Source organism: Oncorhynchus clarkii, chromosome 26 (assembly GCF_045791955.1).
Source record: "Oncorhynchus clarkii lewisi isolate Uvic-CL-2024 chromosome 26, UVic_Ocla_1.0, whole genome shotgun sequence".
NCBI classification, from domain to species: Eukaryota; Metazoa; Chordata; class Actinopteri; order Salmoniformes; family Salmonidae; genus Oncorhynchus; species Oncorhynchus clarkii.
The window spans coordinates 31,817,998-31,831,983 of NC_092172.1; the positions used below are offsets into that span (position 1 = coordinate 31,817,998).

General features: G+C 41.1%; 1 protein-coding gene, 1 long non-coding RNA gene and 1 other non-coding gene across 4 annotated transcripts; 1 reads left to right on the plus strand and 2 right to left on the minus strand.

Annotated features, from left to right (window-relative positions):
• Window positions 1-771: 771 nt before the first annotated feature.
• Window positions 772-1,535, plus strand: LOC139385283 (uncharacterized). The gene is made up of 3 exons (XR_011628929.1): window positions 772-830; window positions 1,146-1,260; window positions 1,417-1,535. It is a non-coding gene; the product is annotated as an uncharacterized lncRNA (long non-coding RNA).
• LOC139385278 (uncharacterized) lies at window positions 1,396-13,380 on the minus strand. Of its 2 annotated transcripts, XM_071130448.1 has the most exons (6): window positions 13,090-13,206; window positions 12,545-12,597; window positions 9,618-9,920; window positions 9,367-9,426; window positions 9,008-9,064; window positions 1,396-4,468 (listed from the first exon to the last, which is right to left on the minus strand). In XM_071130448.1, exons 1-6 carry the CDS (start codon window positions 13,101-13,103, stop codon window positions 4,302-4,304), a joined length of 654 nt encoding a protein of 217 aa, XP_070986549.1. In that variant the 5' UTR covers window positions 13,104-13,206; the 3' UTR covers window positions 1,396-4,301. The 2 variants fall into 2 exon arrangements, 1 of the variants encoding a protein (XP_070986549.1); XR_011628926.1 differs by lacking the exon at window positions 12,545-12,597 and having other exon boundaries at window positions 13,090-13,380.
• Window positions 8,238-8,427, minus strand: LOC139385324 (U2 spliceosomal RNA). Its single transcript, XR_011628945.1, has one exon. It is a non-coding gene; the product is annotated as a U2 spliceosomal RNA (small nuclear RNA).
• Window positions 13,381-13,986: the final 606 nt, after the last annotated feature.

Genomic DNA, 13,986 nt, shown 5'->3' on the forward strand with positions numbered 1-13,986 from the left:
CAGAACAGCGACTAGATTTACTGATCCTTCGCATGTTTTGACTAAAATGTAAATGTTCAACTTTCACTGTCACAGTGTACTTGCAAAAATCTCATGAATTTGATGAAGAACATTGTGTTTTATTCCACAGTGTTTGTTAACAGAAATGTATTTGTTCCATGACCTCTGCACTGCATGGAGCTGTTCATTTCCAGTATCTATTCAATAGAACTGTGCTATTGGCTGTTCTATGAGCAAATACAAAACGTTAAATGGAGGAATCTTGAAAACATGAGAGCAGTTTTTTTTTAAACATTCTGATACAGTTCAAACCATGGCTTGATGGGCTCTTGGTGGCCCTGTTTCCTGTACCGGTGGTAGGTGGACTTGTTACCCACAGAAAAAAAGAAATGTGTTGATGCCTTCACATCCTATGCACAGTTCTTTCAGGAACTGACAGGAAACAATGAAAAAGAGAACAGCTCTAACAATTCTATGTTGTGAGTAGAAATGCATTTTATCCACTTGGGAGATACATTGTTTATATTTGATTAAGTTTCAGTATTCTGTTAATTAATAAGGGTTAAAACCTTTAAATGTCCATGCTCTGAGGCTTTGGGAGCAGGTCAAAATGAGATTCTAGTGAAACCAGGGGACACATCGGCTGTGACATTACCCTGGAGGACGAGATCATGTGGTTTTCGAGGCAGTGTATTACACAGGCCTGTTCCGAAGCAATCTGAGCATACTGAACATCTCAGAGAGTGACGTGGGTCTGTACTACTGTGTTGAGCAGAGGGCTAACATATTTGAGATCGGAAGTGGGACCAAGCTCTCCCTTATCAGTGGTGGTGAGTAAACTGCATTATGACTGCATAACTGTGGTTTTGCATTGGGAGCATTCTAAAAAATATACACCTGGTTCAATAAAGTTTAATCTCAAGTCAATTCAGGATATGGATTTCAATTATAAATATATACCATAACAGTTGGATGAAACAAATGTAATATATTTATGTCACAAGCTGCTATATGCACTAGATATATTTCTACGTTTTTAATACAGTACGTTTAAGATTGTGTTAAATGTGATTAAATCTTTATATTCACACACAAAGAAAGCTGTAAATAACAGTTGAACTGTTATGAACATTCTGTCATTTCAGATCAGCTCTCTACTACTGTTGTTGGAATGAAGTTGTCATGGTTTATCACCTTGATCATAGCCCCCATGTTCTTTGTGCTGGGGTCCGTTCTCGGTGTCTGCCTGTTGACGACCTGGTAAGAAATCATTTACACCCAATAATTCTAAAACGTTCACATAATCAGCTTTCTGAAATGTCTTAGTATTTACATGGTGCACCTCACACTGTCATCCAGCTGTTCTTTATTTTCACATTTATGATGGATAAAAAAAATACATGTCTTCTGTTATAGATCCTGACAAATGTGGATTCTGGAACAACTTGGTTGAAGCCTGCCATCTAGTGGACCAATATCCAGAAAAGCACATAAATTAGGGTAGAGGACCAAACATAATAAAATTGAAAGATGACAAAAATAACATTTCTGGTGTCCCGTGATCCACTGGGCCAAACTTCTGTCACGCCTTACATCTAAGTAGGTGGTCGATGGGGACTACAGATGTTCACACATTTGTTGCACACCTTGTGTGTCTGACTCGTGTTGATTGCATGAGCAAAATGTCAGGGCGTTAAGAGATAAATAATATTGTTTTATTCAATACATTTCTTAGACATCTTAAAACCATGTGTCACATTTACCATTCCATCCAAGGACCAATTTTCAAAACAGCCGTGGCTTTACCAGCAAGCTGAACAACCTGCTATGTATACAACACACTTCAACCAAATCAGAAAATAGCAACATTTTATTCAAAGGTTAGATGTAAAATGTATAAAAGTCACTCCACAACTGGTTGAAAATACAGAATAGGATTTAAAAACACATTGTGGTGCAGAGTTGAGACAGTAATAGTAAAACATTGCACAGTATTTCCTTTGGCGCCCTCAAATATATTAAATCATCTAAATATTATTGCTATCAGTTATCATACATCCATACACATTTGAAACAGTTTCATAGTTGAACACCTCTTAACTCACTTTCTACAAAGTAGGCTACTGACCTTGAGATACTGAGAAAGGTGAGGATTGTCTAGTTGTTTAAAAACTCATTTGGGAGGTTATACAAAACACAGCTTAAAACACTGTCCTGAAACAGGTCAGTGTTGTATACAGTAATGCATGGTTCAGTTCCCTTTAAACAGCCACTTCAAAACGTCACATAACTTAAGCCACCACTAGCTGACGCCCAATAGAAGTGAATGGGACATTGCATTTAGAAGGCACTTTCAAAAAGATTCCACCGGCGCAAAGCAGCAATCAACATGCCCCTGACATGTTCATGGCAAGCCCACAGACAGGGCAATATTTTTAATTTCACCTTTATTTAACCAGGTAGGCTAGTTGAGAACAAGTTCTCATTTGCAACTGCGACCTGGCCAAGATAAAGCAAAGCAGTGTGACACAGACAACAGAGTTACACATGGAGTAAACAATAAACAAGTCAATGACACAGTAGAAAAAAGTATATACAGTGTGTGCAAAAGGCATGAGGTGGTAGGCAATAAATAGGCCATAGGAGCAAATAATTACAATTTAGTAGATTAACACAAGTGATAAATGAGCAGATGATGATGTGCAAGTAGAGATACTGGTGTGCAAAAGAGCAGAAAAGTAAATACAATAAAAACAGTATGGGATGAGGTAGGTAGATTGGGTGGGCTATTTACAGATGGACTAAGTACAGCTGCAGTGATCGGTTAGCTGCTCAGATAGCTGATGTTTAAAGTGAAATAAGTCTCCAACTTCAGCGATTTTTGCAATTCGTTCCAGTCACTGTCAGCAGAGACCTGGAAGGAAAGGCGGCCAAATGAGGTGTTGGCTTTGGGGATGATCAGTGAGATATACCTGCTGGAATGTGTGCTACGGGTGGGTGTTGTTATCGTGACGGGTGGGTGTTGTTATCGTGACCAGTGAACTGAGATAAGGCGGAGCTTTACCTAGCATAGACTTATAGATGACCTGGAGCCAGTGGGTCTGGCGACGAATATGTAGCGAGGGCCAGCCGACTAGAGCATACAGGTCACAGTGGTGGGTGGTATAAGGTGATTTGGTAACAAAACGGATGGCACTGTGATAGACTGCATCCAGTTTGCTGAGTAGTGTTGGAAGCTAAATTTGTAGATGACATCGCCGAAGTCGAGGATCGGTAGGATAGTCAGTTTTACTAGGGTAAGTTTGGCGGCGTGAGTGAAGGAGGCTTTGTTGCGAAATAGAAAGCCGATTCTAGGTTTGATTTTGGATTGGAGATGTTTAATATGAGTCTGGAAGGAGAGTTTACAGTCTAGCCAGACACCTAGGTATTTATAGTTGTCCACATATTCTAGGTCGGAACCGTCCAGGGTGGTGATGCTAGTCGTGCGGGCGGGTGCGGGCAGCGAACGATTGAAAAGCATGCATTTGGTTTTACTAGTGTTTAAGAGCAGGAAGGAGTGTTGTATGGCATTGAAGCTCGTTTGGAGGTTAGTTAGCACAGTGTCCAAGGAAAGGCCAGAAGTATACAGAATGGTGTCGCCTGCGTAGAGGTGGATCAAGGAATCGCCTGCAGCAAGATCGACATCATTGATATATACAGGGAAAAGAGTCGGCCAGAGAATTGAACCCTGTGGTACCCCCATAGAGAATGCCAGAGGTCCGGACAACATGCCCCCCGATTTGACACACTGAACTCCGTCTGCAAAGTAGTCGGTGAACCAGGCGAGGCAGTCATTAGAAAAACCAAGGCTATTGAGTCTGCCGATAAGAATACGGCGATTGACAGAGTCGAAAGCCTTGGCCAGGTCGATGAAGACGGCTGCACAGTACGGTCTTTAAACGATGACGGTTATGATATTGTTTAGTACCTTGAGCGTGGCTGAAGTGCACCATTGACTGGCTCGGAAGCCAGATTGCACAGCGGAGAAGTTTCAGTGGGATTCGAAATGGTCAGTGATCTGTTTATTAACTTGGCTTTCGAAGACTTTAGATAGGAAGGGCAGGATGGATATAGGTCTGTAACAGTTTGGGTCTAGGGTGTCACCCCCTTTGAAGAGGGGGATGACCGCGGCAGCTTTCTAATCTTTAGGGATCTTGGACGATACAAAAGAGAGGTTGAACAGGCTGGTAATAGGGGTTGCAACAATGGCGGAGGATAGTTTTAGAAAGAGAGGGTCCAGATTGTCTAACGAGATATCATTTTCATTGTTCTGCTGTGGCCATTGATGTGTTTTGATTTAGAACTTGGAGCTCGGCCAAGGGAGGTTCTTCCTTCAACTTTTTGTTTTTACATATCCTGATGCATACCACCACCACCACCACCAGCCCCCCTAAAGGTACCAGCCCAGCAAGATGTTCCACAAGTAGACCTGGAGAGACAGGAAAAAAAAAACGTTCTAGTACTAGATTATTTCCTGGTTCTAGTACTAACATATTAATGAACGCAAACTGCCATACAAGTAAACCCATGTTATGTAATGATTTCTCACGACAGGAAATTACTTGATAGCACTACTACAAAACTAACATTGACTTTGATATAATACTTGTAGTATTAGATATGCAATATGGTGAAAAAAGTCAATGTACTGTAGAAAACATGTGGCTAACATTCCATCTAATGGGTACAGGCTTTTGTTACAGCCCTGCTCAAACACCCAATTCTGCTTTTCAAAGTCCTATTGAGCAGTAGAATCTGGTGTGCTAAAGTATTAATATAAAATGTTGAAACAATTACAAAAAACATTTTTAAAAAGGCCTAATTCCCACAGTTAAAATTGAAGCAAGGTAAAATTGAAGCAAGGTAATGGGATTAATATCTTAGAGTAGCGTATGCATTCAGGTTTCAGGGGAGATATATTGACATTAATTTATACATTTCCAGGCGTTCTATATTGCTAACGTTCTCTGAATTATTGTAGGAAAGAATGCAATCTCAGCAGCTTTCATGTGGTCCAAAACTTGCACAAATGACACCAAAATGACACTTCTACAAACGTAGTGCACCTGCAGCGCTGGAAAGGTGTTTAGGACATGTTCTATAGTTGCCATGTCGTCTCCCAGTAGCGGCCTAAGAACAGAGCTCCCGTAAATTTGTACATAGTTGTTTTGAATTATTCATTTTTGATAACATTGTTTTTTTTTGCATATATCTGGGGGTTTGAGCCACGGATTTGCAAATTAACTGACAGGTTAACACTTAGGCTGGCTAGCTAGCTGACTAGTGTTTTTGTTAGAAAAATGCATCTGGACACAGTACAATCTTTTTTGTTTCTTTTGAGAACATCATTTTAGTTGGTGGCTGAAGTGTGAGAGGAATGAGACAGTGGAATCCAGCAGAGCTAAGGCAGAGGGCTCGTAGAGTGGACGACTGGCTACTATTCTGAACTTAGTGTGGTGAGATGTCTGGCGCGCAGAGCTGCTGAGGCATCACCCAAGTGGGTGCTACAGAGTGGAAGAGGAGAAGTCCAGTGGCTATACGACTCAGGCTGGTTCCCAGACTTGCCATCTACAAGATCTTCAGCAGACAGCAGACTCCCTTATCGTTATCTACCATCCTCTGTCTCGCTCCCGTCGCTCAAGCCATGAACTGACCCTCCATCTTTGGAGGATGCAGCTTTGAAAGACTTGACCTTTGCTTGTTTGTTTTGTTGCTCTTTAAGCACTTTGAAATTCTATGGAAAGTGTTAAAGAAATGTAATAAATTATTATTAATTAATACATAGTTAACTAGCGAGCTAACTTTTGATCTATCTAGCTAGGCCTAATGTTTACAATTTGACATCCAACCGCTAATGTATAGTCTCAACATTTAATACCATGCTGCTGCACTGACCCTGCTTCAGCACTTAAGGGTCTATCAGAGTATCAAACATGTACGCACAGCAGTGTTCTAAAATATTGGAGCATTGGGATCGAATTCAAGCAATTTCTATAACTGTCTAAACATTTAAATTAATAGAGGACGCATACTGGGAGATGAGTCTCAGAATTGCGTAGCTACAGTGCCTTGCGAAAGTATTCGGCCCCCTTGAACTTTGCGACCTTTTGCCACATTTCAGGCTTCAAACATAAAGATATAAAACTGTATTTTTTGTGAAGAATCAACAACAAGTGGGACATTTATTGGATATTTCAAACTTTTTTAACAAATCAAAAACTGAAAAATTGGGCGTGCAAAATTATTCAGCCCCCTTAAGTTAATACTTTGTAGCGCCACCTTTTGCTGCGATTACAGCTGTAAGTCGCTTGGGGTATGTCTCTATCAGTTTTGCACATCGAGAGACTGACATTTTTTCCCATTTCTCCTTGCAAAACAGCTCGAGCTCAGTGAGGTTGGATGGAGAGCATTTGTGAACAGCAGTTTTCAGTTCTTTCCACAGATTCTCGATTGGATTCAGGTCTGGACTTTGACTTGGCCATTCTAACACCTGGATATGTTTATTTTTCCCATTCCATTGTAGATGTTGCTTTATGTTTTGGATCATTGTCTTGTTGGAAGACAAATCTCCGTCCCAGTCTCAGGTCTTTTGCAGACTCCATCAGGTTCTCTTCCAGAATGGTCCTGTATTTGGCTCCATCCATCTTCCCATCAATTTTAACCATCTTCCCTGTCCCTGCTGAAGAAAAGCAGGCCCAAACCATGATGCTGCCACCACCATGTTTGACAGTGGGGATGGTGTGTTCAGCTGTGTTGCTTTTACGCCAAACATAACGTTTTGCATTGTTGCCAAAAAGTTAAATTTTGGTTTAATCTGACCAGAGCACCTTCTTCCACATGTTTGGTGTGTCTCCCAGGTGGCTTGTGGCAAACTTTAAACGACACTTTTTATGGATATCTTTAAGAAATGGCTTTCTTCTTGCCACTCTTCCATAAAGGCCAGATTTGTGCAATATAAGGATTGTTGTCCTATGGACAGAGTCTCCCACCTCAGCTGTAGATCTCTGCAGTTCATCCAGAGTGATCATGGGCCTCTTGGCTGCATCTCTGATCAGTCTTCTCCTTGTATGAGCTGAAAGTTTAGAGGGACGGCCAGGTCTTGGTAGATTTGCAGTGGTCTGATACTCCTTCCATTTCAATATTATCGCTTGCACAGTGCTCCTTGGGATGTTTAAAGCTTGGGAAATCTTTTTGTATCCAAATCCGGCTTTAAACTTCTTCACAACAGTATCTCGGACCCGCCTGGTGTGTTCCTTGTTCTTCATGATGCTCTCTGCGCTTTTAACGGACCTCTGAGACTATCACAGTGCAGGTGCATTTATACGGAGACTTGATTACACACAGGTGGATTGTATTTATCATCATTAGTCATTTAGGTCAACATTGGATCATTCAGAGATCCTCACTGAACTTCTGGAGAGTGTTTGCTGCACTGAAAGTAAAGGGGCTGAATAATTTTGCACGCCCAATTTTTCAGTTTTTGATTTGTTAAAAAAGTTTGAAATATCCAATAAATGTCGTTCCACTTCATGATTGTGTCCCACTTGTTGTTGATTCTTCACAAAAAAATACAGTTTTATATCTTTATGTTTGAAGCATGAAATGTGGCAAAAGGTCGCAAAGTTCAAGGGGGCCGAATACTTTCGCAAGGCACTGTATGTCACAATGGGACGCAGGACGACGTCTCAGCGTCTGGATTATGATTACGCTTTACTCTCCCGCTCCGGTCAGACGCATTTGAACAGAAACGCACATGATACAAACGTTGGCCTACACCAAAGAGACACAAACAAAACTTCCTGAAAGGATATTTCCCACTGATTTGTATAAAAAATGTCAAGCGTTGAGAGACGTTTGATCGAACGAGTACAGGAAAATCTTCATATTGGATTTTATTATTATTATTATTATTATTATTATTATTATTATTATATTACGCACTATTACCGACGGGAAAAGCAATATACATGCAACCCTACCCTGCAGTTGAAATTTGACCATTTTAACCCAACCCCTTCGAAAGACACGCATACATATACAGGTTGGACAGGTCTAACCTGTCTAACCTGGAGCAGTTGTGTGTGTGTGTGTGTGTGTGGGGGGGGGGGGGGGGTTCACTTTCCTCACGACTCGGGATTCAAACTGGCAACCTTCTTGTTGTTGGCTCACCTCTCTAACCACTAGGCTACCTGCAGCCAGAGAGGTGCACCCTTCCTGGAGAGCCTGCATTACTAGGTTGATGCGTGCAAGCCCCTATTCCATCTCCCCGTTCCAAAATACAATTTCATATATGGTCCCCAGATAAGGGACGTAGCAGATATTAAACTGTCAGGAACAGATTTTTAAGAGATACTACACTTGATCTTAGCCAAAAGGCAGAGAAGCCAAAAAAGTTGAAAAGTATCTTGACTGTCAAACTAAATATATATATGGCCAGAGGAGCCAGATGGGGGTAAATACACAACCATACACATTCCAAAACATATTGGCACATAAACCAGATCTGACTCACTTCTAGCTCCTGATCAGAGGTGATCATGACATCGAGTTAGACAACTTTACTTTCTAGTTCTACATGACAGATCCCAAAATAACTTGGAATGCATTTGATTTCAAATACAAACAGGGATCCTGTTATCTCTCTGATTCAGAGGGGTTGGGTTAAATGAGGAAGACACATTTCAGTTGAAGGCATTCAGTTGTACAACTGACTAGATATCCCCTTTCCCTCATTTAGAATGTTGCTGTGTGTCATTTTACAACACAGCTGTCTATGCGAGGTGAAAATTTGGCTTTTCAAAAAGACAGATCGGTAGGGTTTTCACTTTTGGTACAGTTCTGTTGGTTCTACTGCAACACACAAGCTCATTAAGTGCTTGGTAGATTTGTTATACTATTTGAACAGAGTTCTGCTATTACTGCACAACTCACAATCTACTTAAACTTAAAGATCAGACGATGATTATACCTGGTGTGGTTGAAGATTGTTGTGGGGCTGCTGTGGTGGTCAGACTCTCAGTGCTACCTGAAAATATATCATAAGCAAAATACACTGTTGTCATGCTTGAATAACAATTATTTCTGCAGTACGAAGATGGTTCTTAATCTCAGCGTTTCACAAACTTGGTCATGGGGACCCCAAGGGGTGTACGTTTTGGTTTTTGACTATGTAGTGCTCGGGAAAAAATAATGTACGTTTTGGTTTTTGACTATGTAGTGCTCGGGAAAAAATAACACCAACATGTGTATCCCCTGGGGTCCCCCGGTTGAAGTTTGGGAAACCCTGCATTATCTTCTTCCAGGTTAAAGATCAGGTGACAATAATACCTCCTCGTGTGGTTGTAGATGGTTGTGGGGCTGCTGTAGTGGTTGAACTCTCAGTCATGTCTGAAAATATACCATAAGAAAAAGCTTCATGAATTTGTGATAAATAGTGCTGCAATGTTTACAATAGCAATAACAAATTATAACTGATGTTTAATCCCTTCAGTACAGCTAAGCAACAGTGGAACTTCAGAAACCGCTCCGTCACACTTTTCACTGAAGCTTTTTAATGCAAAAAAGAGGAGGCTTCTTACTTGTCATTTCAAGTACAATTCTCAGTTGACCTGGAAGACCTCCGTCTGTATAATAAACTGTCTCTGTATCTTCTTTGGTTACATTGTGAATTACAACAGTACAGCCACTGGAGTCGTTCATCAGCTGGATCCTGCCCAGATAATTTGGCCCCTCGGTGATCACGTTGTTCTCATAAGTGACCACTGGGCCTTTCCTCTCTGTGCATAATCCGAAGTCCGACTCAGGACATTGGCCATCAGTTATTGGTATAGTTACGGACCCTCCTCTGGTTACACTAAGATAACGTATACCTGAGTGTAGCACTGTAAAAATGAGAGAAAAACACCCTTGTCATTTTTACCGCCACAGCAAAAGTTATTTAACATTATAATGTTGCTTCCGAGGCTCTCTTTCAAGATGCTAGTGCTATTTACATACACTTTCTCTCAGCCAACAAGGCAAGTAATTACATAAACAGAAGTCATGTAAAGCAGTATTGTTATGAATTGTATTAAAAGGTGTCTGACAGGATTATTTTTTTATAATTCATAAAAGATGCTGGGATTGTGTACAACAATCCCGACACTGTCTAACCGTTAATCATATATAATATGGTTTTGGAAAGCTCAAAATACCCTTATATCAATTGTACAGAAGATATATGTAGTACTGTGCACCATTTTAACACAGATTCCAACAGAGATGTTTTGCACTGCACATTTTCCCCAAACTTCATCACTTTCTGAGCAAATGGAAACATGGGAAGGAACAGAAAATAAACGTCCACTCAAACTATGTCCCACCAAAAACAAATACTGAAATATATGGTAAAACACAACAGTAAAAGTGTATATCTTCTATTTGTAAAGTCATTTAGGATGATAATTATGTTTATTACTGGTTTCCAAACCAGTATTGCAATTAAGGATAGAGCGTTTCACACCTTCAATTCCACTCAGCTAATTATAATGAAGTTGGTCAGAAAGGCAAACTTTACCAGCCACCAGCAGAAAACAAACATGCTTCGATGTCTCCAACTTACAATAGGAGTGTAACGGTACAGTACTCATACCGAACCGGTCGGGGACCGGTGTATGAATACATAAAAATAAAAAAAAAGAACACTAGGCCTGTGCCTACTCCGCATTGTACAGTGATCTCCAAAAGTATTGGGAGGTTAAAGGTACAGACTCAGCGTTTTTCCCTCATATCGGGTGAACTGAATTACAGCACTTTTTGTACATAGTGCCCCCCCATTTGAGGGGACCAAAAGTATTGGGACAAATTCACTGAAATGTGTATTCAATTAGTCAAACGTGTAGTATTTGGTGTCATAAACCTGGCACGTAATGATGACATCAAACTTGTTACTTTACAAACCTTTTGGATGCATTTGCGGTTTGTGTTTCAAATTATTTTGTGGCCAACAGAAATGAACAGTAAATAATGTATTGTGTAATTTTTATTGTAAATAAAAATAGAATGTTTCTAATCACTTCTAAATGAATGTGGATGCTACCATGATTATGGATAGTCTTGAATGAATCATGAATAATGATGAGAAAGTTAGACACACAAAATTGTCTGTAGCGGTGGTGTTCTCTATTCTGCTCTACGACCCCGACAAGCATCTTGGGGGACTCTGCCAACTTCTGTCTGTAGCGTCCAAACAGTTTGGGATACCCCTCTGTGGAAAGGTGAGACTCACAAACATGTACATGTGGCTTGTTTTTCTCTAAGACCATGGCCACAGGAAGTAGGAGTGCTGAGGGTGCTGCAGCACCCCCTGAAAAATCTGAATATTAATATCAGAATTTCACTAAATTAGTTCACTGGACTCACTAGTCCTGTATTAGCAGACAGATATAGCCTTCTCTAGCACAGCCCCCCAAAAATGACAGCGCTGCAATATATATATCAGTGTATTGCAGAAATCGTGCATGCATTGGATTGCAATGCAGGTGTGATAAAATAATCCAGTCCAGTTTAATGAATTATAGTGTAGGCTAATTCGAGACCGAGTGGCACAGTGTTTAAGACACTGCATCGCAGTGCTAGAGGAGTCAATTCCAGGCTGTATCACAACCAACCGTGACCGGGAGTCCCATAGGGCGGCGCACAATTGGCCCAGCGTCGTCCGGGTTAGAGAAGGGTTTGGCCATCATTGTAAATAAACGTGAATCATTTACAATAAAGGCCTACCCCGGCCAAACTTGGATGACACTGGGCCAATTGTGTGCCGCCCTATGGGACTCCCAATCACAACCGGATGTGATTCAGCCTGGATTTGAAACAGGGACTGTAGTGACACCTGCGCCACTCGGGGGCCCAGAAGAACACAGTGGCCTCCATTCTTTGACAAAGTTTGAGCTGGCCACCCAGACTCTTCCTAGAGCTGGCTGCCTGGCCAAACTTAGCAATCGAGGGAGAAGGGCCTTGGTCAGGGAGGTGACCAAGCACCTGATGGTCACCCTGACCGAGCTCCAGAGTTCCTCTGTGGATATGGGAGAACTTTCTAAAAGGACAACCATCTCTGCAGCACTCCACCAATCAGGCCTTTATGGTAGAGTGACCAGAGGGAAGCTACTCCTCAGTAAAAGGCACATGACAGCCCACTTGGTTTGGCAAAAAGGCACCTAAAGGACTCTGACCATGAGAAACAAAAATCTCTGGTCTGATGAAACCAAGATTGATCTCTAGTCTGAAAGCAAAGCGTCACACCTGGAGGAAACCTCGTACCGTCCCTATGGTACCCCCTGTATATAGCCTCACCACTGTTATTTTACTGTTGCTCTTTAATGATTTGTTTTTTTTATTTCTTATACATTTTTTACTTCACACTTACGTTTCTAACAACTGCATTGTAAATAAGCATTTCACTGTAAGGTCTGCACACCTGTTGTATTCGGCGCATGTGACAATTTGATTTATTTAATTAAAAACCAACCGGAGTTCGACTGGCTGGAAGACAGGAACCAGATGACTGCAACACTCAGACAACTAAAAAGAAATTGACAACTTGTTATCGACAAACTTTCATAACCAAGAGACTGTTAAGAGATGTTATTAATATAAACGGTCATCAGACCTGTTTGAAACTTCATAACCAGAGCCATATAACTAAAGTTAACTGTTAATAGATGGCTCTGATCGTTTCAAGCTCATTTGGTCTCTGGCTTCGTATTGAACTTATCTGACGTTAACGTTACTTCATCATGGTCAAATTAGCTGACGTTACATAGATATTATAACTAGTGACCTGTAGTCAGCTTTAACGTTAATGTAGGTTACCACAGACGCCGGTCAATAAAAAAAAAACGCGACGTAGCCAAGTTAACTAGCTACAGGCCGAGAAGGTAGCTAGCGTTGACTTTGCTAGCTAGCTTGCCTGAGAGAGCAAACTCTCAGAAAATGTATACTTAACCTTGACTAAACAGTAGATATCGATCAGAATTGATGCCACATACATCGCCGAACAAGCAGAAGACTCACCTGCGGAAATTCATCTTGATTAATTAGTTACAGCTGAAAACGAATTTTAGTCCTGGAAATCTATAACCTAACTCGAACAGCACTAGAGGTATGCTGGAATATTGTAATGAAACAGCTATCGACTGTGCCGCAAAAGCATGCTAGTGGTAGGCGGAGTCAGAGGGAGCGTTCATTTTGTGCCCCGGTTCATAAATCAGTGCATCCTTTTTCCTCACCCCATCCTTAATATTGCGATTGGCAACTTCCATAAATTAGGTGCATTACCGCCACTGACCTAGTTCGTCTTCAGTCACCCACGTGGGTGTTAACCAATGAGGAGATGGCATGTGAATACCTGCTTCTATAAACCAAGGAAGAGATGGGAGAGGCAGGACTTCCTCGTTGGCGCTCGTGAGCAGTGTGGGTTGAATAACATGGATTTCTAAATGTATTTTGCAGTGTGGTCAGTGTTGCAAAATAAATGTAGAAATCTATGTTATTCAATTATTGCACCCACACTACTCGTGCGTCAACGAGCGTCTGCGTTGCCAAGACCACGGAACCCAAAGGCTGCGAGTGCGCCATCATGCATACATTTATTTTGTCCCCCAAAACCAAACGCGATCCCGACTTGCAGGTTAAAATATAAAAACAAACTCTGAACCAATTAGATTAATTTGGGGACAGGTCAAAAAGCATTAAACATGTATGGCAATTTAGCTAGCACTCGCTAACTAATTTGTCCTATTTAGCTAGCTTGCTGTTGCTAGCTAGTTTGTCCTGGGATTTAAACATTGAGTTGTTATTTTACCTGAAATGCACAAGGTCCTCTACTCCGACAATTAATCCACACATTAAATGGTCAACCTAATCGTTTCTAGTCATCTCTTTTGGGGACAGGTCGATACATTTATGCAC